The sequence below is a fragment of the Oncorhynchus masou genome, chromosome 27, assembly GCF_036934945.1.
Source record: "Oncorhynchus masou masou isolate Uvic2021 chromosome 27, UVic_Omas_1.1, whole genome shotgun sequence".
Classification (NCBI taxonomy): domain Eukaryota; kingdom Metazoa; phylum Chordata; class Actinopteri; order Salmoniformes; family Salmonidae; genus Oncorhynchus; species Oncorhynchus masou.
Window position 1 is genome coordinate 26,619,351 of NC_088238.1, and position 26,656 is coordinate 26,646,006.

General features: G+C 42.7%; 2 protein-coding genes across 6 annotated transcripts in view; one reads left to right on the forward strand and one right to left on the reverse strand.

The window, feature by feature from the left end:
* Nucleotides 1-408: 408 nt before the first annotated feature.
* On the forward strand, nt 409-26,656 carry il15ra (interleukin 15 receptor subunit alpha). 4 transcript variants are annotated; one of them, XM_064939767.1, is made up of 8 exons: nt 409-657; nt 12,571-12,762; nt 12,937-12,966; nt 16,329-16,439; nt 16,546-16,734; nt 23,816-23,857; nt 23,968-24,046; nt 24,139-26,656. In XM_064939767.1, the coding sequence occupies exons 1-8, from the start codon at nt 591-593 to the stop codon at nt 24,200-24,202; spliced, it is 774 nt and encodes a 257-aa protein (XP_064795839.1). In that variant the 5' UTR covers nt 409-590; the 3' UTR covers nt 24,203-26,656. The 4 variants fall into 4 exon arrangements, with proteins under 4 accessions (XP_064795839.1, XP_064795840.1, XP_064795841.1 ...); XM_064939768.1 differs by having other exon boundaries at nt 16,546-16,728; XM_064939769.1 differs by lacking the exon at nt 12,937-12,966.
* LOC135515909 (F-box DNA helicase 1-like) overlaps nt 1,839-26,656 on the reverse strand; it is a 41,684-nt gene continuing 16,866 nt past the window's right edge. Inside the window, exon 5 of one of the 2 annotated variants that reach the window (XR_010451871.1) lies at nt 1,839-3,203. The gene's annotated coding sequence lies outside the window, so the exon portion shown is untranslated. Of the gene's footprint in view, nt 3,204-12,755; nt 13,004-26,656 lie in introns of those variants that run through there. The other variant, XR_010451870.1, reaches the window with a different exon arrangement.

Sequence of the window (26,656 nt, forward strand, 5' to 3'; positions counted from 1 at the left end):
TCTTACAATTGGAATTAATGATTGTATATTGGAATTCAAACCAACACAAGCCATGTCTAGCATTCAAAGGGTAGGTGTTCAAATCCCATCATGGACAACTTTGGCATTTTATCTAATTATCAACTTTGCAACTACTCAATACTTTTTAGCTACTTCGGCATTACTTAGCATGTTAGCTAACCCCAACTCCTAACCTCTAGGTTTTTAACTTATTATAATTTTTATTTAACCTTTATTTAGCTGATAACGTTAGTGACCTTGCTATACAAAATGGATGTAAATCCACAAATCAATACATACCATAGGAAACGTAACATATCATACTCATTTTAATATTGAAGATTTACATTTACTATGTTACGTCTACCCCTGAGTCCAGGTTGCAATAGTAGCCGTCAATGATTGAGAATGAAAGTGAAAGTGCCAAAGTGGGAGCTACACATGTAATGTGGATGAAAGGTTTGCGGCGTTAACACAGACCATATCAAACGTTCGGAGTGGCATATTATTTTCCTGTGACTTAGTTCATCATCAAAGAGACTTGAAAGTGAGTCCTTTATTTAAACATTGGAATAGCAGGCTCCAGGGACATGCGGCTGCGTCTCCTTTCCCTCCTTCTTATCTTCAAAGTTTGTCGACTCAATACTGTCAGTCCAGGTCAGTACATTTTGTCTGTTACAATTATGAATAGTAAGGGATAAACGTCGTCTCTTTGCGAATTATTTTCCCAATGTATTTTACAGAACGGCGTTATTTATCCCGCTTATAGTACAGTTGCCAAATAAATCACACATTTACAGGTATAATATATATTTTTTACGTATAAAACAAAATAAACGAATGCATACTTTTTCATATTTTGGTTGCTAGTTCGATATTTATCCTCATAAAAGTAGGTTTGCTAGCAGCAAAACTATTTATCTAGCTAAATAAGCGATCCAGTCGTTCGTTCGATTAGTTCGTTCTTTATGATCGTTTGCCGTGCTCAGTGGCAACGTTCGTATCCCTTGCTTGCTGCTAGCTAGTCAACGAGCTACGGCTACAAAATAACACCAACTTTTATTCTGTTGCGTTTATAAACGCGGTTTATACCACACTTACCAAATAAAACAATACTATAAGCACACATTTACCGTTAGAAATAACATTTAACCAAATGCTAGTTTAAAATAAATCGGATATCATTTTTTTCCTCTTTAAATAAAAAACGTGTGTGTGTGTGCTTGTGGTTGGGGGCTGCACCTGGGGGCCATCTGCATAGATTGAACAACACTCTTAAAATATGTTATCTAGAACCTAAAAGGGTTCTTTGGCAGTTCCCATAGGATAACCATTTATAGAACCCTTCTTGGTTCCAGGTAGAACACCTTTTGGTTCCCTCTGGCGAAAGGGTTTTACAAAAAACCATGACATAGACTGACCAGGTGAAAGCTATGATCCCTTATTGATATCCACTTCCATCAGTGTAGGTGAAGGGCAGACGGGTTAAAGAATGATTTTTAAGCCTTGAGTCAATTGAGACATGAATGGTGTATTTTGTGCCATTCAGAGGATGAATGGTCAAGACAAAATATTTAAGTGCCTTTGAACTGGGTATGGTAGTAGGTTCCAGGTGCTGGGTTTTTCACGCTCAACAGTTTCCCTTGTGTATCAATAATGTTCCTCCACCCAAAGGATATCCACCCGACTTGACACAACTGTGGGAAGCAATTCAGCATGGGCCAGCTTCCCTGTGGAACGCTTTCAACACCTTGTAGATTCCATGCCCCAACAAATTGAGACTGCTCTGAGGGCGAAAGGGTGTGCAACTCAATCATGTTTTGTACACTCAGTGTATTTGTGTGTTATTTATTGCAGTTTCATCAAATCATTTTTACACATTTGTTTCAGACACAACCAGGTGACCTAAAATAGAGAATCAAAAAGCTTGATTGTCCATGTTATTACTATCTTAAACCAACCATAGCCTATGTGTTAGGGTTGTAGATGTAAAGAAAAATGTATGTTTTTAATAAAAAAGTGATGGTCAATTATTTCTTTCCCAAATGGTCCCCAGAGGAAGAAGGCCTAATCACAAGTCCCTGTTTGGGAAATGCTGAAAGAAACCATGTTTCCTTACCCTGAAAGCAGTCTAAGCAGACAGAGACCAAACTCAAACATTCATAAAAACATGAAAACGTTATTGTCTATAATCAAAGAATGTCATTTTGGCAATACTTTTTGTTAAATATACGTTTTAGAAATTGATACAAAGATTTATTTATTTTTAAATACATTTTGGAGAGATTTTTAAAATGTAAATACACCTGGAACCACCTCAGCGGCCTTGTGGTTAAAGTGTCTGCCTGAGATTGGAAGTTTGGGAGTTCTACCGAAGCCTATAAATGGGACCTATTTCCTCTGCTTGGCACACAGCATTAAGGAGTGGATTCGGGGTAAGGCCCTGTGACAGATTAGGGGGTATACTTGTACATCAAGAGGCTTCATGCTACAGAAACAGAAGATTCGATGCATGGGACTTGTTATGAATAAAAGCCTATACAGACAGATTGGTATAAGATATATGCTTGTTGACAAGATGATAGGGATTCACTGAAGGGAAATATTGACCAACAGCGCATCTTTGAGTAGTGCTCTGCATGGACACCTCAAAAACAAACTAGGGGTTTATATGTTTTGAGCTTCTGTGTTGTATATTCAAATCAAATCAAATGTATTTATATAGCCCTTCGTACATCAGCTGATATCTCAAAGTGCTGTACAGAAACCCAGCCTAAAACCCCAAACAGCAAGCAATGCAGGTGTAGAAGCACGGTGGCTAGGAAAACTCCATAGAAAGGTCAAAACCTAGGAAGAAACCTAAATAGGAACCAGGCTATGAGGGGTGGCCAGTCCTTTTCTGACTGTGCCGGATGGAGATTATAACAGAACATGGCCAAGATGTTCAAATGTTCATAAATGACCAGCACGGTCAAATAATAATAATCACAGTAGTTGTCGAGGGTGCAGCAAGTCAGCACCTCAAGAGTAAATGTCAGTTGGCTTTTCATAGCCGATCATTAAGAGTATCTCTACCACTCCTGCTGTCTCTAGAGAGTTGAAAACAGCAAGTCTGGGACAGGTAGCACATCCGGTGAACAGGTCAGGATTCCATAGCCGCAGGCAGAACAGTTGAAACTGGAGCAGCAGTACAGCCAGGTGGACTGGGGACAGCAAGAAATCATCATCCTAGATAGTCCCGAGGCATGGTCCTAGGGCTCAGGTCCTCAGAGAGAAAGAGAGAATTAGAGAGAGCATACTTAAATTCACACAGGACACCGGATAAGACAGGAGAAGTACTCCAGATATAACAAACTGACCATAGCCCCCCAACACATAAACTACTGCAGCATAAATACTGGAGGCTGAGACAGGAGCAGTCAGGAGACACTGTGGCCCCATCCGATGATACCCCCGGACAGGGCCAAACAGGAAGGATATAACCCCACCCACTTTGCCAAAGCACAGCCCCCATACCACTAGAGGGATATCTTCAACCACCAACTTACCATCCTGAGACAAGGCCGAGTGTAGCCCACAAAGATCTCCGCCACGGCACAACCCAAGGGGGGGGGGGGGGGCAACCCAGACAGGAAGATCACGTCAGTGACTCAACCCACTCAAGTGACGCACCCCTCCTTGGGACGGCATGAAAGAGCACCAGTAAGCCAGTGACTCAGCCCCTGTAATAGGGTTATGGGCAGAGATTCCCAGTGGAGAGAGGGGAACCGGCCAGGCAGAGACAGCAAAGGCGGTTCGTTGCTCCAGAGCCTTCACACTCCTGGGCCAGACCACTCAATCACATGACCCACTGAAGAGGTGAGTCTTCAGTAAAGACCTTAAATGTTGAGACCGAGTCTGCGTCTCTCACATGGGTAGGCAGACCATTCCATAAAAATGGAGTTCTATAGGAGAAAGCCCTGCCTCCAGTTGTTTGCTTAGAAATTCTTGGGACAATTAGGGGGCCTGCGTCTTGTGACCGTAGCGTACGTGTAGGTATGTACGGCAGGACCAAATCATAAAGATAGGTAAGAGGAAGCCCATGTAATGCTTTGTAGGTTAGCAGTAAAACCTTGAAATCAGCCCTTGCCTTAACAGGAAGCCAGTGTAAGGAGACTAGCACTGGAGTAATATGATCAATTTCTTTGGTTCTAGTCAGGATTCTAGCAGCTTTATTTAGCACTAACTGAAGTTTATTTAGTGCTTTATCCAGGTTGCCAGAAAGTAGAGCATTGCAGTAGTCTAACCTAGAAGTAACAAAAGCATGGATTCATTTTTCTGCCTCCTTTTTGGACAGAAAGTTAAAGTGTAATATTGGGATGTAAACTCAGACTCCATTTCAACTCAATATCTGACATGGTACAGGTGTCTTCTTCAATTTGCGTAAATAACCATATGTGTGTGAGGTGTATACTTTTGATACCATGAAGATTTTTAAGACTACCAAAAAACACCATGTGTGACCCTGTTTTCTACTAACCTTCCAGAGAGACCTGGGCTGAGGTCCAAACACTGAAAAGACACCCCCTATCCCCTCAGCCCTCAAATTAAGTGGACACTTCTGATGACGAATCATGAAGTTTGACGAGTATACACTGACAGGGCAAGGGGCGAGGGAGGTAGGAATGATTTTTAATTGGACCGCCCTTGGCTGGAAATTTGTCACTCGTTCATCCCGCGATGATTGTGTTTTCATCCACCAGGTGCTTTATATGCACAACAGTCAATTGAGTGCATGTCTACTTGTATTAAATCAATATTAATATATGCCTACTGTATGATAGCTAGCAAATTAATTTGATAACTAACGTTAGCCTGCCTAGCTTCTGAAGAGGAAAAAAATGTATTTCTCAAAAGATAACCAAACAAAAACATATTTACTTTTACGAGACGTGTTTGTGCAGTCATTGTTTCAGTATGATATGTTGGATAAATGAATAAAGACAGACACCAATGTCAGGTTCAATAGCCTTGTTAGTGCATTGTACAAATCCCTACATGCGGAGTCCGGGGAACAGTCCCGCTAGTCGATTACCTATCAACTAGACTCCGTAACATCATCCTTTTCAATAGAAAGTGCAAACATAAAGGCATAACATTTAAGTTCTTAACAGTCAGGTCATAACAATAGAAAAGGCATTACATTTTCTTTTTACTTCAATTGTCATCTTCCTTTTTTAATTTAATTTTATTATTTAAGAAAAAATATATATTTTAATTAACCAAGTGCAAGTTAACAGTCCCTTGCTTACAGAGTAAGCCTGTCCGGTGGCTTGCACAGCCGACCCACCCGTGAGTAAGTATTGGCTCTGACAGGGGTAGGATTAGGGGCACGAGCTGGAGAGCTTGGTGGGGTAGAAGCCTCACCTTCAGTTGGCCCATGTCTCAATTCTGCACCCCTTACCCTTAGGCCTGGACTGTGATCCAGCTCATCTAGGTGAGTTTATGGCGTGTTCTGGTTTGTCTGCTCTGCTACGCGCAGATCCACCTGATTGCAACGATAGAGGGAGCCACCAACATCCACCAGGTAAGAACTTGGTGCAACTCTCTGTAGGCATGTGCCCAGCCTCCAAAGTCCTGTGTGGTCTCCCGGTAGCGGTTTCATCCTTATTGTTTCACCCACCTCCAGCTCTGGTAGGTCTCGAGCAGTCCGGTCGTAGAAGCACTTAGCGAGCTGCTTTCTGTGACGCAGTTTGTCCGTGACGCCAACCATGACGCAGGGCTCAAGTAGCTTGTTAGCTACGGGGATGGTAGTCTTCAGACGTCTGGACAGAAGGCGTTGGGCTGGGCTGCTGTCCCTGTTTTCGGTGGGTGTGTTCCTCCACTGTAAGATCGCTTTCCATGGGTCGTTGCTGTCGCGCAAGGCCCTGCTTAACAGGTTTTTTGCAATCTTGACAGCTGATTCTGCCTTGCTATTTGCTTTTGGGTGTCTTGGAGAGGAGGTCACGCTGATCTCATCTCGAAAGGTCCAGTATTCTCTCACTGTGAAAGGTGTCTCCTCTTTCAGGTATGGCCAACCTGCGAGAGCCATGGACTTCAGTGACTGTAGGTGTTCGTCCTTGTCAGTGTGTTGCCTTATCTGGGCTAGGCGGTGATCTGTGACGTTTAAGTAGTCTGCCTGATTGATCTGTTGAACATCTTGTTGTTCCTGCTGTAGCTAACAGACGGCCTGCCGCTGATAGACAGTGCCTCTGCCTGTACATTGTGTTGTTGCCCTGCTCAGTGTGTCGCGATGTACATCTCTGGTCCTGGCTTGTAGACAACCTTCAGGCTGTAGTTTTGCAGAGTCAGGAGCATGCTTTGAAGCCTCTTGGGCGCGTTGAGGAGAGGTTTACTGAATATGGCAATGAGTGGTTTGTGGTCAGTTTCAGCGGTGACCAGGTCTCGCCCATATAAGTAGTGATGGAATCGCTGGCAGGAGAAGACGATGCTGAGGCACTCTTTCTCAATTTGTGCATAGTTTTGTTCGGTGGGGGTGAGCGCTCTCGAGGCAAACGCAACGGGCTGTCCTTCCTGCATAAGGCAGCATCCAAGTCCCCTTTGGCTGGAGTCGCTCTGGATTGTGACAGGCTTCATGACGTCGTAGTAGCGCAACACTGGCATGAATGAAGCCAGAGATTTCATCTCCTGCACTGCGGCCTCGTGCTTGGGGAGCCAGTGCCATGGTGTGTCTTTGTCCAGCAACCGGCGCAGAGGCTCACAGACACTGATAGGTGTGGCATGAACTTTGCAAGATAGTTTGCAAAGCCGATGAGACGCTGTACTCCTTTTACATCAGACGGGTTTGGCATGTCGAGGATCGCTCTGACCTTGTCTGGGTCCGGCTTCAGGCCTTTTGCCGAGAGAATGTGGCCATGGAAGTGGACGTCTTTCACCTTGAACTGCAGCTTCTTCAGGCCAAGGCGAAGCTTAACTGATCGGCAGCGCTCCATCAGTGCCAGGAGCTTCACATCGTGGTCCCGTTCTGCTTCTTCGTCTGTGTCACCACAGCCTACGATCAGGACATCATCAGCGATGGGTTCAATGCCCTTGAGCCCAGCCAGTAACTCGTGCTGCTTACGTTGGTATATCTCAGGCGCCACTGAGACACCAAACGGGAGCTTGAGCCAGCGTTTCAGACCCCAGGGGGTCCAGAAGGTAGTCATGAGGCTGCTTTCTTCATCCAGCTTGCATTGAAGGAATGCGTCTCGGGTATCCACCAAGGTGAAAATCCTGGCCTTGGGAAGCTTATAGAGGACATCCTCTAGTGTCGGCATGATGTAGTGGGATCGTTTCAGTGCTTGGTTCAGATGCTTTGGGTCGATGCAGACCCTCAGCTTCTCTGTTTTTTTCACTATGACCATATTGCTGATCCAGTCAGTTGGTTCAGTCACAGATGTCATGTGGCCATCGGCCTCATACTTGTCCAGCTGGGCCTTCACAGCCACTTTCATTGCAATGGGCACATTGCGAGGAGCACACTGGACTGGAGTGATGCTCTCATCCACTTCAAAGTGTACCTCCCCAGGCACAGATTCAACGGGCATGTTGAATACATCATCATATCTGCTGAGTAGTTGTTCTTTGGACAGGGGTCCATGCTGGACATGATCCACAATGTGCAGGTCATTTGGTACAGTGAACTGCATCAGTCCCAGGCGTTCGCATGTGGAGCCTGAGAGGAGGGGATGTTGACTGGTTTTTACAATCTCAAACTCCAGCTTGTGTTTGCGTCCCCGAATAACACATTCGGTCTCAAAGGTGCCCATAGAGTTCATTAGCTCTCCTGAGTACAGCTTTAGTCTAGTATCGCTGGGCAATAGATGTGTGTCAGGTGCCAGATTGATTTTGTCTTTGTAGCTCATTACGTTGCATGTAGCACCAGAATCCAGTTGACATTGTAGTTTCTTGTTGTGTAATTGTAGTGTCACAAACCATTTCTTCCCTCTTGAGTGTACATATTCATGCACGTAAATGTCACTTTCACTGTTCAGCTCTGAACATTGAGTGACATCATCAACACAGTGAATATTGCCCTCACTCACCCTTCTTTTGCTTTTGAGACACACTTTTGCAAAATGATTATTAGTTCCACAAGCTCTGCATGGTTTTCCGTAGGCAGGGCAGTGCTCTGTGCCACGTGTGTGTGTATTCCCACAGTATTTACATGCTACGGGGCTTTCTGTGTTCACCGTTCGTGGTGAATTGCTCTGACTCGATTGGTTTAGTCTGAATGTCTGCCTAGCAACAGCGTGAACAGTATCAACGTCGGAGAGTGGGGTTTCGATTTCCATTGCTCTCATTCTCATGTCAGTGACTTCAGCAGTGCGGCACATTTCCATGGCAGTTACTAATGTTAAGTCTCTAACTCTCAGTAGACGCCGGCGTGTATCCTCGTTTGCAATTCCCAGCACTATTTTGTCACGCATCAATTCATCTTTCAATCCCCCGTATTCACAAGTGGCGGATTTCTCTCTCAAACGGGTTATAAAGTTGTGTACTGACTCACCCTCTTCCTGTTTGCAGCTTCCGAAAACGAACCGCTCGTAAATTACGTTTCTGGCGGGTTTGAAGTAATTCTCCAATGCATCCAATATAGCCTTTGCATCACCCTGTTGTCGTGCTGTGAGGGTGAGATTGTGCCGGTAGATATGCCTGCATTCGCTGCCCATTAAACTTCTCAGAGTTGCAGCTTGTACCTCTTTGGGTTTCTCATGTAGACCGGTCGCCAGCGCATAGTCCTCGAATTCATCCCTGAAGTTGTCCCAATTAGTATTCCAGTCCCCTGTGAGAATCATGGGATTTGGTGGTGGAATGTTCGCTGCCATAGCAATGGAATATGAGATTTCTTTGCCTTCAGTCATCGACGTAGGTAGTGATGCTAGCTAACAACGAGTTGATCAGTGTTGTGAGTAGGAAACGGCGTGTGTTCGCATATGGAACGTAACTGCTTATATACTGTACTTAGCTACAAAAATAACAAACGTGTGTTTTCCGAGCCACTTCTGATACCATGTTTCGGTATTATATGTTGGATAAATGAATAAAGACAGACACCAATGTCAGGTTCAATAGTCTTGTTAGTGCATTGTACAAATCCGTACAACTGGAGTCCGGGGAACAGTCCGGCTAGTCGATTACCTATCAACTAGACTCCGTAACAGTCATGTGCATTAGTAGCACACTTTCTAGCTTATTTTCATTCGTTTTTACTTACGTTGTTGTATGGTATGTTGATTTCTCCATTGATGTTGTTTTTAAGTTTTCACAGACTTTTCTTAGCGGATGTACAATGGTCGCGAATTGAATTATGGGGGGTTTCAGGCCCTGGAGTGAACATTTTTTATTTATTTTTTATTTCACCTTTATTTAACCAGGTAGGCTAGTTGAGAACAAGTTCTCATTTGCAACTGCGACCTGGCCAAGATAAAGCATAGCAGTGTGAACAGTCAACACAGAGTTACACATGGAGTAAACAATTAACAAGTCAATAACACAGTGGAAAAAAAAGGGGAGTCTATACACATTGTGTGCAGGCATGAGGAGGCATGAGGAGGTAGGCGAATAATTACAATTTTGCAGATTAACACTGGAGTGATAAATGACAACATAATTGTACACTCGCAAAGCCGACTAAAAACGAGGGCTGAGGGGCTTACGTTGCAAACATCCCTTGCTTGGCTAATTATTTGGACCCGCCCTCCAAGATGGCAACGGGGATTCCCCCAAGGGCATAAGGTGAGGATACAGTAAGTGGAAGGGCATAAGGCAAGGGTACAGTAAGTGGACGAGGGTGTGTCTTTTAAGTGTTTGGACAGCAGCCCATGAGTAATGGCAAACATTGTTAAAGGCCTAGTGCAGTCAAAATTAGTATTTTTTTTTTATTATGTATTATATTATGCTACAACTGAAGAAACTAACACTGTGAAAGTGATTTTGTTTATGTGATAATGTGAAATGATAATAGTTGCTAGTTGAAAATACAATCCACAACATTTTCACAGGACCTTATAATCAGCAAATGTTACATGGATGGAGTTTAGGCTTGCCTGGTGACATTACCAGATGGTATGTTAGTTGACCAATAACAGCTAATTTTCTGATTACATATCCCTCCCATTAGGTCCCTCTGCTCTGGTGGATTGAGCCACATTGTGGTTACATTGTGGCACTACTTCGGTGCCCTTCCCTCCCCACTCAGACCATTCCCAGACAGTCCTAGCACAATTATTGATTGAAAAATAGCAGTAAAACCTTGAAATCAGCCCTTGCCTTAACAGGAAGCCAGTGTAAGGAGACTAGCACTGGAGTAATATGATAATTTTTGGGGGTTCTAGTCAGGATTCTAGCAGCCGTATTTAGCACAAACTGAAGTTTATTTTGTGCTTTATCCAGGTTGCCAGAAAGTAGAGCATTGCAGTAGTCTAACCTAGAAGTAACAAAAGCATGGATACATTTTTCTGCCTCCTTTTTGGACAGAAAGTTAAAGTGTAATATTGGGATGTAAACTCAGACTCCATTTCAACTCAATATCTGACATGGTACAGGTGTCTTCTTCAATTTGCGTAAATAACCATATGTGTGTGAGGTGTATACTTTTGATACCATGAAGATTTTTAAGACTACCAAAAAACACCATGTGTGACCCTGTTTTCTATTAACCTTCCAGAGAGACCTGGGCTGAGGTCCAAACATTGAAAAGACACCCCCTATCCCCTCAGCCCTCAAATTAAGTGGACACTTCTGATGATGAATCATGAAGTTTGACGAGTATAGACTGACAGGGCAAGGGGCGAGGGAGGTAGGAATGATTTTTAATTGGACCGCCCTTGGCTGGAAATTTGTCACTCGTTCATCCCGCGATGATTGTGTTTTCATCCACCAGGTGCTTTATATGCACAACAGTCAATTGAGTGCATGTCTACTTGTATTAAATCAATATTAATATATGCCTACTGTATGATAGCTAGCAAATTAATTTGATAACTAACGTTAGCCTGCCTAGCTTCTGAAGAAGGAAAAAAATGTATTTCTCAAAAGATAACCAAACAAAAACATATTTACTTTTACGAGACGTGTTTGTGCAGTCATGTGCATTAGTAGCACACTTTCTAACTTATTTTAATTCGTTTTTACTTACGTCATTGTATGTTGATTTCTCCATTGATGTTGTTTTTAAGTTTTCACAGACTTTTCTAAGCGGATGTACAATGGTCGCGAATTGAACTATGGGGGGTTTCAGGCCATGGAGTGAACATAATTGTACACTCGCAAAGCCGACTAAAAATGGGGGCTGAGGGGCTTACGTTGCAAACAACCCTTGCTTGGCTAATTATTTGGACCCGCCCTCCAAGATGGCAATGGGGATTCCCCCAAGGGCATAAGGTGAGGATACAGTAAGTGGAAGGGCATAAGGCAAGGGTACAGTAAGTGGACGAGGGTGTGTCTTTTAAGTGTTTGGACGGCAGCCCATGAGTAATGGCAAACATTGTTAAAGGCCTAGTGCAGTCAAAATTAGTAATTTTTTTTATTATGTATTATGCTACAACTGAAGAAACTAACACTGTGAAAGTGATTTTGTTTATGTGATAATGTGAAATGATAATAGTTGCTAGTTGAAAATACAATCCACAAAATCTTCACAGGACCTTCTAATCAGCAAATGTTACATGGATGGAGTTTAGGCTTGCCTGGTGACATTACCAGATGGTATGTTAGTTGACCAATAACAGCTAATTTTCTGATTACATATCCCTCCCATTAGGTCCCTCTGCTCTGGTGGATTGAGCCACATTGTGGTTACATTGTGGCACTACTTCGGTGCCCTTCCCTCCCCACTCAGACCATTCCCAGACAGTCCTAGCACAATTATTGATTGAAAAATAGTTTATTTTGGACAATTTGAGTGGACAACTATTACAATAGGTACTTAATTGTTAAACAGAATAATCTGATAACATATGCAATAGGACTTTAAAATGCAGAATTTGTTTATTTATTTTATTTAACCAGGTAGGCTAGTTGAGAACAAGTTCTCATTTACAACTGCGACCTGGCCAAGATAAAGCATAGCAACGTGAACAGACAACAACACAGAGTTACACATGGAGTAAACAATAAACCAGTCAATAACACAGTAGAAAAAAATAGTCTATACACATTGTGTGCAAAAGGCATGAGGAGGTAGGTGAATAATTACAATTTTGCAGATTAACACTGGAGTGATAAATGATCAGATGGTCATTTGCAGGTAGAGATACTGGTGTGCAAAAGAGCAGAAAAGTAAATAAATAAAATCAGTATGGGGATGAGGTAGGTAAATTGGGTGGGCTATTTACCGATGGACTATGTACAGCTGCAGCGATCGGTTAGCTGCTCAGATAGCAGATGTTTAAAGCTGGTGATGGAGATACATCTCCATGCATTCCCCCCCAAGACAAAATTGGTCCCCCAAAATGTTCAAATCGTAACTGCACCACTGAGGCTTTGGTTCCACCCCAGTATTATGGGAACACACCTTATTTACCTAGTCACCTTCTCATCACCCCTCAGACGTGTGCCCACCCCTGTCTCATTGGAAGCTCACCAAGCCCCTGAACACGAGGGATAGTTATCAAGAAAACGAATCTCTGCGCTACCAGTGTGTGGATGGCTATGTGAGGAAGGCGGGAACCTCCAATCTCATCAAGTGCAAACGGATTGGTCAGGTTCTTCAGTGGACACTCCCAACACTGACATGCATACGTAAGTAGACACTCCTATGACACAGACAGACAAGCCACACCTATAAGATCAGGTATTTCAACTATAGACTATATCTGTAATGCATATCATTTACATATAAAGAGCAGGTATGAGACTAGATATTTGGAACAAACATGTGTATTGTCTTGGCTGATTCTCACATGCTTATTCCAGCTGACCCATCCATTCCAACTACGATAGAACGTGAGTATTGCCTGTCTGCATGCCTGCCTGCCTGTCTCTGCCAGAGAGAGAAAGAGAGATTTAGGAATGTTGTTAATAAATGCCAAAGCCTGATGGCAGGAAATGGTTGTAGAGGGTTTCATGTCAGGGGAGATCAATGAGATTAAAGCCAGCAATCAAACTTCATTTGCCACATGCCCTTAACAAACAGTTCAATAAGAAGAAATTATTTACCAAGTAGGCAAAAAAAAGAAGTAATAATTAAAAGTAACACAATAAGAATAATCTGTACATGTAGGTGGGGGCGAATTGTCTATGCATAGGTAACAAACAAACAGCGAGTAGCAGTAGTCTACAGGGGGGGTCAATGTAAATTGTCCAGTGGCGATTTTTATGAATTTTTCAGCAGTCTAATGGCTTGGGGTAGAAGCTGTTGAGGAGACTTTTGGTCCTAGACTTGGCACCCCAAGTCAGAGCACGTCCACCGGAGCCATGGCCCAGTGAGACACTTCCCCATACAGGGGAAAAAGAAAGGTCTGAGCCTTTTGGGTAAAACACTGGGGTAAATTGTCAGTAGAGAGCGAGAGAATCATTATCTCTGATATCTGGGAAATGAGCCAATCGGTCAGCTGCACAACATTTCCATAATGTTACTGTATGGTTTGAACATAAGGCAGTTAAAAAAATAAAGAAGTACAAGTTTGAAAGTACAACATATCCTCCCTCCTTTCCTCTTCTTGTGATTCAGCAGCACTACTTTCACTTTCTCCTAACCTTTTGGGTACATGATCTGTGTGCTACAGTATATGGAAAGATACATTGTATGGAACGTTCTGTACATTGCCAATGGACCTAAGGCAGCGTTTCCCAAATTTGGTCCTCAGGAGCCCAGGGGTTGCACGTTTTGGTTTTTGCCCTAACACTACACAGCTGATTCAACACGTGAGGATTAGTTGATTATTTGAATCAGCTGTGTCGTGCTAGGGAAAAACCAAAATGTGCACCCCCTTGGTTTGGGAAACGCTGACCTAAGGGAAAGGGTCCACTGACATTGATCAGACTGTGTTTATCAACCGTCTGAGTACACGATGTGATTCTCTCTGTGATTTGAGCTGTTTCTGTGTCCAACCCCACACTGTGTGCAGGTGTTTGTTTGACTTGGGCTGGGACCTACGGTGCCTTCAGAAAGTATTCGCACCCTTCGACTTTTTCCACATTTTGTTCTGTTACAAAGTAGAATTACAATGGATTTAATTGTCAACAGTCATTCAAGTGTTTTTCTTGATTTTTTTACTTCATTGCAGAATAATAGTGAAGACATCAAACTATGAAATAACACATATGGAATCATGTAGTAACCAAAGAAGGGTTTTAGATTTTATATTCTTCAAAGTAGCCACCCTTTGCTTTGATGACAGCTTTGCACACTCTTTGCATTCTCTCAACCAGCTTCACCTGGAATGTAGTCTTGCAGGAGTTCCCACATATGCTGAGCACTTGCTGGCTGCTTTTCCTTCACTCTGCCATCCAACTCATCCCAAACCATTGCAATTGGGTTGAGGTCAGGTGATTGTGGGTGCCAGGTCATCTGAATCAGCACTACACCATTTTCCTTCTTGGTCAAATAGCCCTTACACAGCCGGGGGTGTATTTTGGGTCATTGTCCTGTTGAAAAACATGTGATAGTCCCACTAGTCCCACCCGCAAACTAGATGGGATGGTGTATCACTGCAGAATGCTGTGGTAGCCATGCTGGTTAAGCGTGCCTTAAATTCTAAATAAATCACTGACAGTGTCACAAGCAAAGCACACCCACACCATCACACCTCCTCCATGCTTCACGGGGTGAACAAACACATGCAGAGATCATCCGTTCACCTACTCTGCGTCTCACAAAGACACGGCAGTTGGAACCAAAAATCTCAAATTTGGACTCATCAGGCCGAAGGACAGATTTCCACCGGTCTAATGTCCATTGCTCGTGTTTCTTGGCCCAAGCAAGTCTCTAATTATTATTGGTGTCCTTTAGTAATGGTTTCTTTGCAGCAATTCGACCACGAAGGCCTGATTCACGCAGTCTCCTCTGAACAGTTGATGTTGAGATGTGTCCGTTACTTGAACTCTGAAGCATTTATTTGGGCTCTATTGGACTTGCAACAGACGTAACTCTGGGTCTTCCTTTCCTGTAGCAGTCTTCATGAGAGCCAGTTTCATCATAGCACTTGATGGTTTTTGCAACTGCACTTGAAGAAACTTTCAAAGTTCTTGACATTTTCCACATTGACTGACCTCCATGTCTTTAAGTAACGGTGGACTGTCATTTCTCTTTGCTTATTTGAGCTGTTCTTGCCATAATATGGACTTGGTCTTTTACCAACTAGGGCTCTCTTTTGTATACCAACCCTACCTTCTCACAACACAACTGATTGTCTCAAATGCATTAAGGAGGAAAGAAATTCCACAAATTAACTTTTAACAAGGCACACCTCCTGAAGCTGGTTGAGAAAATGGCAAGAGTGTGCAAAGCTGTCATCAAGGCAAAAGGTGACAACTTTGAAGAATCTCAAATATAAAACATATTTTGATTTGTTTAACACTTTTTTGGTTACTACATGATTCCATATTTATTATTTAAAAGTTTGTCTTCACTATTATTCTACAACGTAGAAAATAGTAAAAAAGAAAGAAAAACCCTTGAATGAGTAGGTGTGGTACTCTATATTTCCACACTAATACTGTGAAAATGATGATAATACCCTTTTAGTGTAGGAGCTGTTTGAAAATCCTGTCTGAAATTTCAGCCTGTTTTGGAGGGATGGCGTTTTGGCCTGCCTGGTGACATCACCATGCGGTAAATTAGTTAATAGACCAATTAGAAAGACAGTTCTAAACCTCTGCTAATAACAGCTAATTTTCTGTTTCCCCCTCCCAACTCAGACCACTCCTAGACAGTCCTAGCAAAATTGTTGTTATTTTGGTTTCTTTTTAACCAATTCTCAGTAAGTTACTTAATTGTTACCCAGAAATGATTTGATATTAAGCTAAGCAGCTGCATTAGACATTTTAAACACTATTATTCCACACAGGGTGAGTCCATGCAACTTATGTGACTTTTTAAGCAACGTTCAAGACATTTTAGCTTTTCGTTTTAAATTAACTTGTAAACATTTCTAAAAACATAATTCCACTTTGATATTATGGGGTATGGTGTGTAGATCATTGACACAAAAGCTCTATTCAATCAATGTTAAATTCAGGCTGTAACACAACAAAATGTGGAAGAATTCGAGGGGTGTGATTACTCTCTGAAGGCACTTTAAGTCCCTGCCCTGGTTGTATTGATTTCCTGTGACAGACCTCTTTCATCCTCTCTCCCCCAACAGCTTCAACAACCCACAAGACAACTCAATTTCCTACAACGCCCCTCTCAGTGCCCACAGAGAGAGTTAGCCCAAGACCAACCACTCTCAGTTCACTTTTATCTCAAACACTGCGTATGTCCCTCCCAATTTTCATAAATTGCTGCCTTGCTTCTATGAAGTATAGTTGGACAGGTCAGTTAAAACTGTTACTCAGACTTTTTCCCTCTGACCACCCTAGAATCTGTCACAGAGACCCAAGAGGTCATTACTACGGTTACAGTGACAACCACCATCATCAGTGACATCGCATCAGTGCCAGTGGATAAGTCCAGTGCGGTGACCTCTGTCTCCACGAAGACTGTTTCTCCATCAGAGAGTTACTGTGTGACCAACACAGCCCCAACCTCCAGTAAAAATCCAGGTGACGGTGAGGAGACTTGTCCCATAGTATATCACTCTACTAAATAGTACAGATAGATCCTTAAATAAATGCAAGAAAAATATATGTTGGGTAATGGTCCATTCTGGTGTACTGTTCTTTGTTGTTCATGCTAGACCAGGGGTTCCCAAAACTCTTTGGCCCACGACCCCCATTTTGATATCTGAAAATTCTCATTGCCCCAATCATGTAAAACAAATGTTATTCAAATGTCATTAACAGCCAATGTTACTTTTTTATTTTGGGCTATGACAGTCAATTGCAAATTAGTCTGACAATGTATCTTTTCTCAACACCACTATTGAGATGGGTGTGCTAGATGCATGTAGTGTCGGAGCTTCTCAAAGTCAGGGGCGTGGTCGACAGTGCGCTGTCACATCCAACCTCGATCTGTATTTGGTTTTAATTCAGACGAGAGCACGGAATCCAGCTTCACACAGATATGAGCTGGTGAAGGGTGGCATGAGTTTTATGGTGCTTTCAAGACAACTGAGAACTCGGAAAAGTACCCGGTCAAATAATGACGTCAGTAATCTTCAGGTCGGAAAGTCGGAGCACTAGAAAGAGGCTTGAGTTCCAGAGTTGGAATTCCAGAGTTGGAATTTCGAGTTGGATGACCGTTCAAAACTTTTTCCCAGTCGGAGCTCGTTTGTTTCAGAGTTCCCAGTTGTCTTAAACGCACTGAAGTCATAAGTCAGAGATTTCCGAGTTCCCATTTGTTTTGAACGCACAGAGGAAGACGGAAGGGTATTCCCCTTGAGTCAGGAACCAAAACTCCTCCATGGTGACCCCTAAATGCTTTCGGTCACATGACACCTCGATCACCTGTTCAATTTCACTTACCGGCATGTCAACTGATCCAGGATCACAGTCAAATGGATTGGGAAGTAGGTCCGAAAGTGCACTTCAAAGCGTTGAAGGTGAGCAGTCATCACTCGTGTTAGACACTTACTGATGCCGTTTTCTGTTTAGAAAAATGCACCGCCGAGGGAAGGGTGCATGGTTGGTTTTTTAAAGACTCTCTCCAATAAGAAGTCTTTCCTCTGAATTCACCGATTCATTCAGTCATCTGTAGAATGTTTTTTTTATTTCCCCACCCAGCATGCTTGTGTTCAGTTCATTCAGTCTCCCAAATGTATCTGTTACGAATTTAACTTTAATTAAATGAGTTGACTTTTCACATGGGATGATTTTACTGAACAACAAAAGAAAGGGAATATTGAATGATCCCCAATCTCCTAAAAACATTCTCAACATACATCTGTAAAATGATAGTCTAGAAACTAAAGTTTGGTTGTCTTCCTCTCAGGCTTGCATGTCTTCTCCCTGGACCTCGTCAATGTCCACCTCTTGAACATCAGACTATGAGGCCCCATCTTCACTGTCACTTTCCAACCTTGTTGAGGATGGTTCGTTGTCAGGTTCAAAAAGCCAAACATTTTCCCGGATGGCCACCAAATTTTCAACCCTTGTATTGGTCAGCATGTTGCGTGCTTTAGTGTGTGTTGTGTTCCCAAACAAGGACCAGTTGCTCTCTGAGGCGGCTGATGTTGGTGGGATATGGAGGATGATGGCGGCAACCGGGCAAAGAGCCTCAGATCCACAAAGTCCCTTCCACCAGGTGGCTGATGAGATATGTTGGCACGACTGCCATATTGCATCTCCATCCCAAAGCCCTTGCTTAGAAGTGTACTTATTCAGACTGCCAAGAACCTTGCCCTCATCCAGGCCACGGTGGCAAGACACAGTAGTGATGACATAGGCCTTGTTGATCTCTGCACCAGACAGAATGCTCTTGCAAGCATACTTGGGACCCAACATGCATGCTGCGGAATGTATGGGCTTCAGGCAGAAGTCTTCATGCTTTTTGATGTATTTCAGAACTGCGGTTTCCTCTGCTTGGAGTAACAGTGAAGTGGGCAGGGCAGATTTCTTCTCTTACATCTGCAAGCAGAGTCTGAACATCAGACAGGATGGCATTGTCTCCCTCAATCTGTGCAATGGCTACTGCTATAGGTTTCAGGAGTTTCAGGCTGCTTACCACGCACTCACAAAATACATCATCCAGGAGGATCCTCTTGCTGGGGCTGTCCATATTGGCAGACTGTGATATGGCCATTTCTTGGAGAGACTCCTTCCCCTCCAGGAGACTGTCAAACATGATGACAACACCACCCCAACAGGTGCTGCTGGGCAGCTTCAATGTGGTGCTCTTATTCTTCTCATATTGCTTGGTGAGGTAGATTGCTGCTATAACTTGATGACCCTTCACATACCTGACCATTTCCTTGGCTCTCTTATAGAGTGTATCCATTGTTTTCAGTGCCTTGATGTCCTTGAGGAGCAGATTCAATGCATGAGCAGCACAGCCAATTGGTGTGATGTGAGGGTAGGACTCCTCCACTTTAGACCAAGCAGCCTTCATGTTCGCAGCATTGTCTGTCACCAGTGCAAATACCTTCTGTGGTCCAAGGCCATTGATGACTGCCTTCAGCTCATCTGAAATGTACAGACTGGTGTGTCCATTGTCTCCTTGTGTCTGTGCTCGTGTAGAATACTGGTTGAGGGTTGGAGATGATGTAGTTAATTATTGCTTGCCCACGAACATTTGACCACCCATCAGAGATGATTGCAATACAGTCTGCTTTCGCTATGATTTGCTTGACCTTCACTTGAACTCTGCATCCAGCAAATGAGTAGATAAAGCATGTCTGGTTTGAGGGGTGTATGCTGGGCGAAGAACATTCAGAAACCTCTTCCAATACAAATTGCCTGTAAGCATCAGAGGTGAATCAGTTGCATACACAGCTCGAGCAAGACATTCATCAGCATTTCTCTGACTATGTTCCTCCATTGAGTCAACAAAAACTTCCAGGAAGACCATGAGCTGTTGCTATTGATAAGCTGTCTGATTCATCATTTTCACCTCGACTAGAAGTAGAGGGAATTTTGTCAGAGGTTGCTTGTTGTGAGCGCTCAGGGAACTTTATGCACTTGGCCAGATGATTCTGTATCTTTGTTGCATTCTTCACATATGATTTGGCACAGTATTTGAAAATGTACACAGCTTTTCCTTCTACATTAGCTGCAGTGAAATGTCTCCACACATCAGATAGTGCCCTTGGAATTTTCCTATAAAAAAAATAAAATATATATGTATATTTTTTAAACAAATACAATTCCATGTACAGATAAATAGTTAAGCAGTTAGATTAAACAACTCCTTTGTGAGATACATGTTTTAAAATGAAATATGTATGGAAACAGGTGAATTAACACTCCTCAGTTAGCAGACTCAAGTAAGCTAAAACCCAGATGGTAGCAAAAACTAACTAGCAGAAATTGTTAACAAGTTAGAAATTATTTAAACACACTCTGCTGTCGGCTACTATTTACTTTACTTAAGTTAACAAAAAAATCAGGTACAGTGGGGCAAAAAAGTATTTAGTCAGCCACCAATTGTGCAAGTTCTCCCACTTAAAACGATGAGGCCTGTAATTGTCATCATAGGTACACTTCAACTGACAGACAAAATGAGAAAAGAAAATCAAAAAAATCACATTGTATGATTTTTTTATTTTTTTATTTGCAAATCATAGTGGAAAATAAGTATTTGGTCACCTACAAACAAGCAAGATTTCTGGCTCTCACAGACCTGTAACTTCTTCTTTAAGAGGCTCCTCTGTCCTCCACTCCACACCAGAAACAAAATTGTAGATCTGCACCAGGCTGGAAAGACTGAATCTGCAATAGGTAAGCAGCTTGGTTTGAAGAAATCAACTGTGGGAGCAATTATTAGGAAATGGAAGACATACAAGACCACTGATAATCTCCCTCGATCTGGGGCTCCACGCAAGATCTCACCCCGTGGGGTCAAAATGATCACAAGAACGGTGAGCAAAAATCCCAGAACCTCACGAGGGGACCTAGTGAATGACCTGCAGAGAACTGGGACCAAAGTAACAAAGCCTACCATCAGTAACACACTACGCAGCCAGGGACTCAAATCCTGCAGTGCCAGACGTGTCCCCCTACTTAAGCCAGTACATGTCCAGGCCCGACTGAAGTTTGCTAGTGAGCATTTGGATGATCCAGAAGAAGATTGTTTGGAGGACAAAGAATGCTGAGTTGCATCTAAAGAACACCATACCTACTGTGAAGCATGGGGGTGGAAACATCATGCTTTGGGCTGTTTTTCTGCAAAGGGACCAGGACGACTGATCTGTGTAAAGGAAAGAATGAATGGGGCCATGTATTGTGAGATTTTGAGTAAAAACCTCCTTCCATACTTAAGCTTATTAAATATCAGTGAAACTAAGCTTACGTATCGGCCTCGCGGCCTTCGTCAGAGCTTTGACGAAGGCCATGAGGCCGATACGTAAGCTTATTAAATATCAGTGATACTATCAAGAGCAGTGTGCGGTTTCCTTTTTCCTTAACCAAAACTTACCAGAAAGTATGTAGTCCTTGGCTCAGAAAGTGTAGTAGGGTGGGCTCAATAGCATCCCATGAGTGTGCAAGATCTTGCGAATCAGCTGTACATGTGATGGAAGAATGCACTGTGCATGCAGAGGGTAGCAATTCCATTGAATTGTGGATAGTTTAACCAGTTATTGGCTTCATTGATGACTTCATCCCCACAGTGACTGTACGTACATACCCCAACCAGAAGCCATGGATTACAGGCAGCATCCACACTGAGCTAAAGGCTAGAGCTGCCGCTTTCAAGGAGCGGGACTCTAACCCGGAAGCTTATAAGAAATCCCGCTATGCCCTCCGACGAACCATCACAGGCAAAGCATCAATACAGGACTAAGATCGAATCGTACTATACCGGCTCTGACACTCATCGGATGTGGCAGGGCTTGCAAACCATTAGACTACACGGGGAAGAACAGCCGAGAGCTGCCCAGTGACACGAGTCTACCAGACAAGCTATACTAATTCTATGCTCGCTTCGAGGCAAATAACACTGAAACATGCATGAGAGCACCAGCTGTTCCGGAAGACTGTGTGATCACGCTCTCCGCAGCTGATGTGAGTTAAACAGGTCAACATTCACAAGGCCGCAGGGCCAGATGGATTACCAGGACGTGTACTGCGAGCATGCGCTGACCAACTGGCAATTGTCTTCACTAACATTTTCAACCTCTTCCTGTCTGAGTCTGTAATACCAACATGTTTTAAGCAGACCAACATAGACCCTGTGCCCTGATCACCGACAATGACGAGACAGCTTATAGTGAGGAGGTCAGAGACCTGGCCGTGTGGTGCCAGGACAACAACCTCTCCCTCAACGTCATCAGGACAAAGGAGATGATTGTGGACTACAGGAAAAAGAGGGCCGAGCACGCCCCCATTCTCATTGACAGGGCTGCAGTGGAGCAGGTTGAGAGCTTCAAGTTCCTTGGTGTTCACATCACCAAAAAACGAACATGGTCCAAGCACACCAAGACAGTCGTGAAGAGGGCACGACAAAACCTATTTCCCCTCAGGAGACTGAAAAGATTTGGCATAGGTCCTCAGATCCTCGAAAGGTTCTACAGCTGCACCATCGAGAGCATCCTGACTGGTTGCATCACTGCCTGTTATGGCAACTGCTCCGCCTCCGACCGCAAGGCACTACAGAGGGTAGTGCGAACGGCCCAGTACATTACTGGGGCCAAGCTTCTTGCCTTCCATGACCTCTATATCAGGTGGTATCAGAGGAAGGCCCTAATCACCCTAGTCATAGACTGTTCTCTGTTACTGCATGGCAAGCTGTACCGGCGTGCCAAGTCTAGGTCCAAGAGACTTCTAAAAAGCCTCTATTCCCAAGCTATAAGACTCCTGAACATCTAGTCAAATGGCTACCTATTATTTGCAGTGCCCCCCCCCCCACACACCCTCGTTACATCACTGCTACTCTCTGTTGTCATCTATGCATAGTCACTTTGATAACTCTATAACGGGTGCCCCCGCACATTGACCCTGTATCGGTACCCCTCTGTATATAGACTCACTATTGTTATTTCACTGCTGCTCTTTAATTACTTGTTACTTTTATCTCTTATTCTTATCTGTATTTTATAAAACTGCACTGTTGGTTAGGGGCTCGTAAGTAAGCATTTCACTGAACATTCGGCATATGTGACGAATAAAATTTGATTTGAACATCCCCTGTGCCGTTTCATGCTCAGGAATCGTGAGACAGAATATTATGTCCGACATGTATAGCAAACAAAAGTCAATGCATGGGCATCTCTGCCCTCACAGCTAACGTTCATTGGAGATCATGTTTTTTTTTTAGTTTTTGAGTCTTTTAGTCAGTTTCCTCTTGATTGCTAGCAATCACATAAATTATATAGGTAGCCTAGTGGTTAGAGCGTTGAGCCAGTAACCGAAAGGTTGCAAGATCGAATCCCCGAGCCGACAAGGTAAAAATCTGTCGTTCTGCCCCCGAACAAGGCAGTTAACCCAATTTTCCTAGGCCGTCATTGTAAATAAGAATTTGTTCTAAACTGACTTGCCTAGTTAAATATATATCTGACAAAGGTATTGATGTGAGCTTCTTTGCCGTTGCCTCCCCACACATTGAACATTTTCCCGCGACCCCATTTTTATGTCCGGTGACCCTACTTAGGATCGCGACCCCTAGCTTTGGAACCGCTGTGCTAGACAATGCTAGTCTTTAGCGAAAACTGCCTGAGTTCCTCTGCCAGCTAACTTCACTCCCACTGATCTCCCCTGGCATGGCCATGCTAACTACACACTCACTACAACCATTTCCTGGCAGCATTCTTTAAAAAAACAACATTTTTTTACCTTTATTTAACCAGGCAAGTCAGTTAAGAATAAATTCTTATTTTCAATGACAGCCTAGGAACAGTGGGTTAACTGCCTGTTCAGGGGCAGAACGACAGATTTGTACCTTGTCAGCTTGGGGGTTTGAACTTGCAACCTTCCGGTTACTAGTCCAACACTCTAACCACCAGGCTACCTGCTGCCCTTTTGACCATTATTACCACACTCATGAATCTCTCAAGACTTTTAATTACTTATGCAGTCTCTCTTTCTCTCTCACTGTCAGATGGAAGCACTGGGAAGAGTTCTGCTACAGCCATATATGCGGGTGAGTAGGCTACCACACAGATTACAGGGAGGGAGAGAAGGAGTATAACAGGAAGTCTGAGTCCTTTCTCCTGATGGTTTTGTTTCTCTCTTGTTCCCATTGAATGGAAGTCCTAAGTGTAGGTGGTGTGATAGTAACCATCTTGCTGGTTGCAGTGTTTGGAGTACTAATGTTTTGGAGAAGGAAACGGTAAGATTGGCTGGTCAACCAGTGTTTCTTGTGGGAAGGGGGTCGTATTACATCTCTGTTGAATTCCAAACACTTTCTCTCCCTTATGGCAGGATGCAGCGGTTTGATCTGTCGCCAACACCAGACGAAATCGTGCAAATGAATGTTGTAACATGAGCCACACTCCTTAGTGCCCTGACGGACAACCAGCAGCCACTTAGAAAAGACAAAAGGTGCATCAGTCTGATGGTGGAGGAACAACGACCTTGGATTGGACAAGAACTGGACCAAAAATTACAGTGGCTTGGACCTGAGTGTCCTCGTGTGGAAAATTAAAATATCAAAAGCACCACCCAAATTGATTAATTTAAGACATATTGATTTATTTAATTGATTGATTAATATCCTTAAACTGGCAAAGATTCTAACTAATCACAACAGCCCAAAATCCATGGGATTACTTTCTCACTGAATTCACAAAAGGTATGTGATAAACATGCAACTTTGGAGAACAGCGAACGACTAACCGGTGCCTGTAATATAGCCTCGCTACTGTATATAGCCTTGCTACTGTATATAGCCTTGCTACTGTTATTATTCACTGTATTTTTACTGTTGTTTTTTATTTCCTTACTTACTCCCAGTTAGATAGCATATGTTCCTTTTTTCAAAAATTTTTGTCGGCGAAATAGCTCCATTTGTTCTTCACGTTTGGCTGAGAAATCGCCCGGAAATTGTAGTCACGAAAACGGCGAAAAATATTCCAAATTAGCTCCATAATATCGAAAGAAACATGGCAAACGTTGTTTATAATCAATCCTCAAGGTGTTTTTCAAATATCTATTCAATAATATATCCATCGGGACAATTCGTTTTTCAGTAGGACCGATTGGAGTAATGGCTACCTCTGTATTTTACGCGAGAATCTCTCTGGCAGCATCAGGTGACCACTTGCGCAATGTAGCCGCTTACGGGTATTCTTCAACATAAATGCGTAAAACTACGTCACAATGCTGTAGACACCTTCGGGAATACGGAGAAAGAGTAATCTGGTTGATAGCCCATTCCCTGATCAATAGGGACTCATTGGAACGCAGCGCTTTGAAAACATGAGGCACTTCCGGATTGGATTTTTCTCAGGCTTTCACCTGCAACATCAGTTCTGTTATACTCACAGACAATATTTTTACAGTTTTGGAAACTTTAGTGTTTTCTATCCTAAGCTGTCAATTATATGCATATTCTAGCATCTTGTCCTGAGAAAATATCCCGTTTACTAAGGAACGTTTTTTTCCCAAAAATGAAAATACTGCCCCTTGTCACAACAGGTTATAAAGAGCCTTCACCTTCCCTGGGTTAGCTCTAACTTAATACAGTTGTTCAGAGAAAGGGGTATAAAGCCTGGGCAAAGTACAGTAGACAAAATGGTCACCAAAGATCCAACTGATTTGGAGTCCTATAGAAAATTATGACATTTTCGTGTGACTATCGGCTTACGTCGATTCCGGAGCAAACGATTCCGGAGCAAACATCAATTATTCCGGAGCTAGCCAGCTGAAGGGTTCCATCAGTCACTCCTGGGCAACAATCACCTAAAGCTAGAAAAGCCTCCTATATGGATAGTCTTACAAAAAATTAAAAACAAAAATCCACAGCAGTTCTGGAAATACACAAATTACCTTTGAAATAATCTGGCTTTAGACACAACCATTCTACCACCTACAGCGTTATTGATATTTACTAATGATTTATATTCTTAATCTGACCAAGGCCAACTAACAGGTGCCATCATTGATTTAGTTGAGAATTCTATTTTACTAGCAAAACGTTAACATTGGTTTCACTAACAGATCACTAAACTGGTTCCATGCATATTTTAGCATTAGAAAACAATGTGTTTTCATAGACGGACACAAATCACAACTTCTTGGACTCAGTAGAGGAGTACATCAATCTCTATAGTCATAAATGAATTGCCTCTAATTTGTCAGGATACACAAGATCACTTATACGCTGATGATACATCCAGTTCAAATAATTTACAGATACAAGCAACTCCAAAAATATTTGAACACTTTACAAAAATGGTTTCTAACAAATAATTTGGTTTTAAATCAAACAAAGTCCTATATCATACTGTGTTATTGACTTGTTTATTGTTTACTCCATGTGTAATTCTGTGTTGTTGTCTGTTCACACTGCTATGCTTTATCTTGGCCAGGTCGCAGTTGTAAATGAGAACTTGTTCTCAACTAGCCTACCTGGTTAAATAAAGGTGAAATGAAATAAAAAATGCTGTTTGGTATGACACAGAATGAACTCCATAGCTGGACATTTCAAAATTCATTGAAGTGATGGAACAATGCTTGAAAGTGTTGATTGTTTGTTTGAAATATCTGGGTTTGAGGATAGATTCTAAATGATCTTTTGGAAAGCATATTGATTATATTAGAAAACAATTGACTACAGTGCATTCGGAAAGTATTCAGACCCTTAACTTTTCGAACATTTTGTTACAGCCTTATTCTAAAATCGTTTAAAATAATTGTTTTCCCTTATCAAACGAGGCAAAACCAGGTTTAGACATGTTTGCAAATGTATTACCAATAAAGAACTGAAATATCACATTTA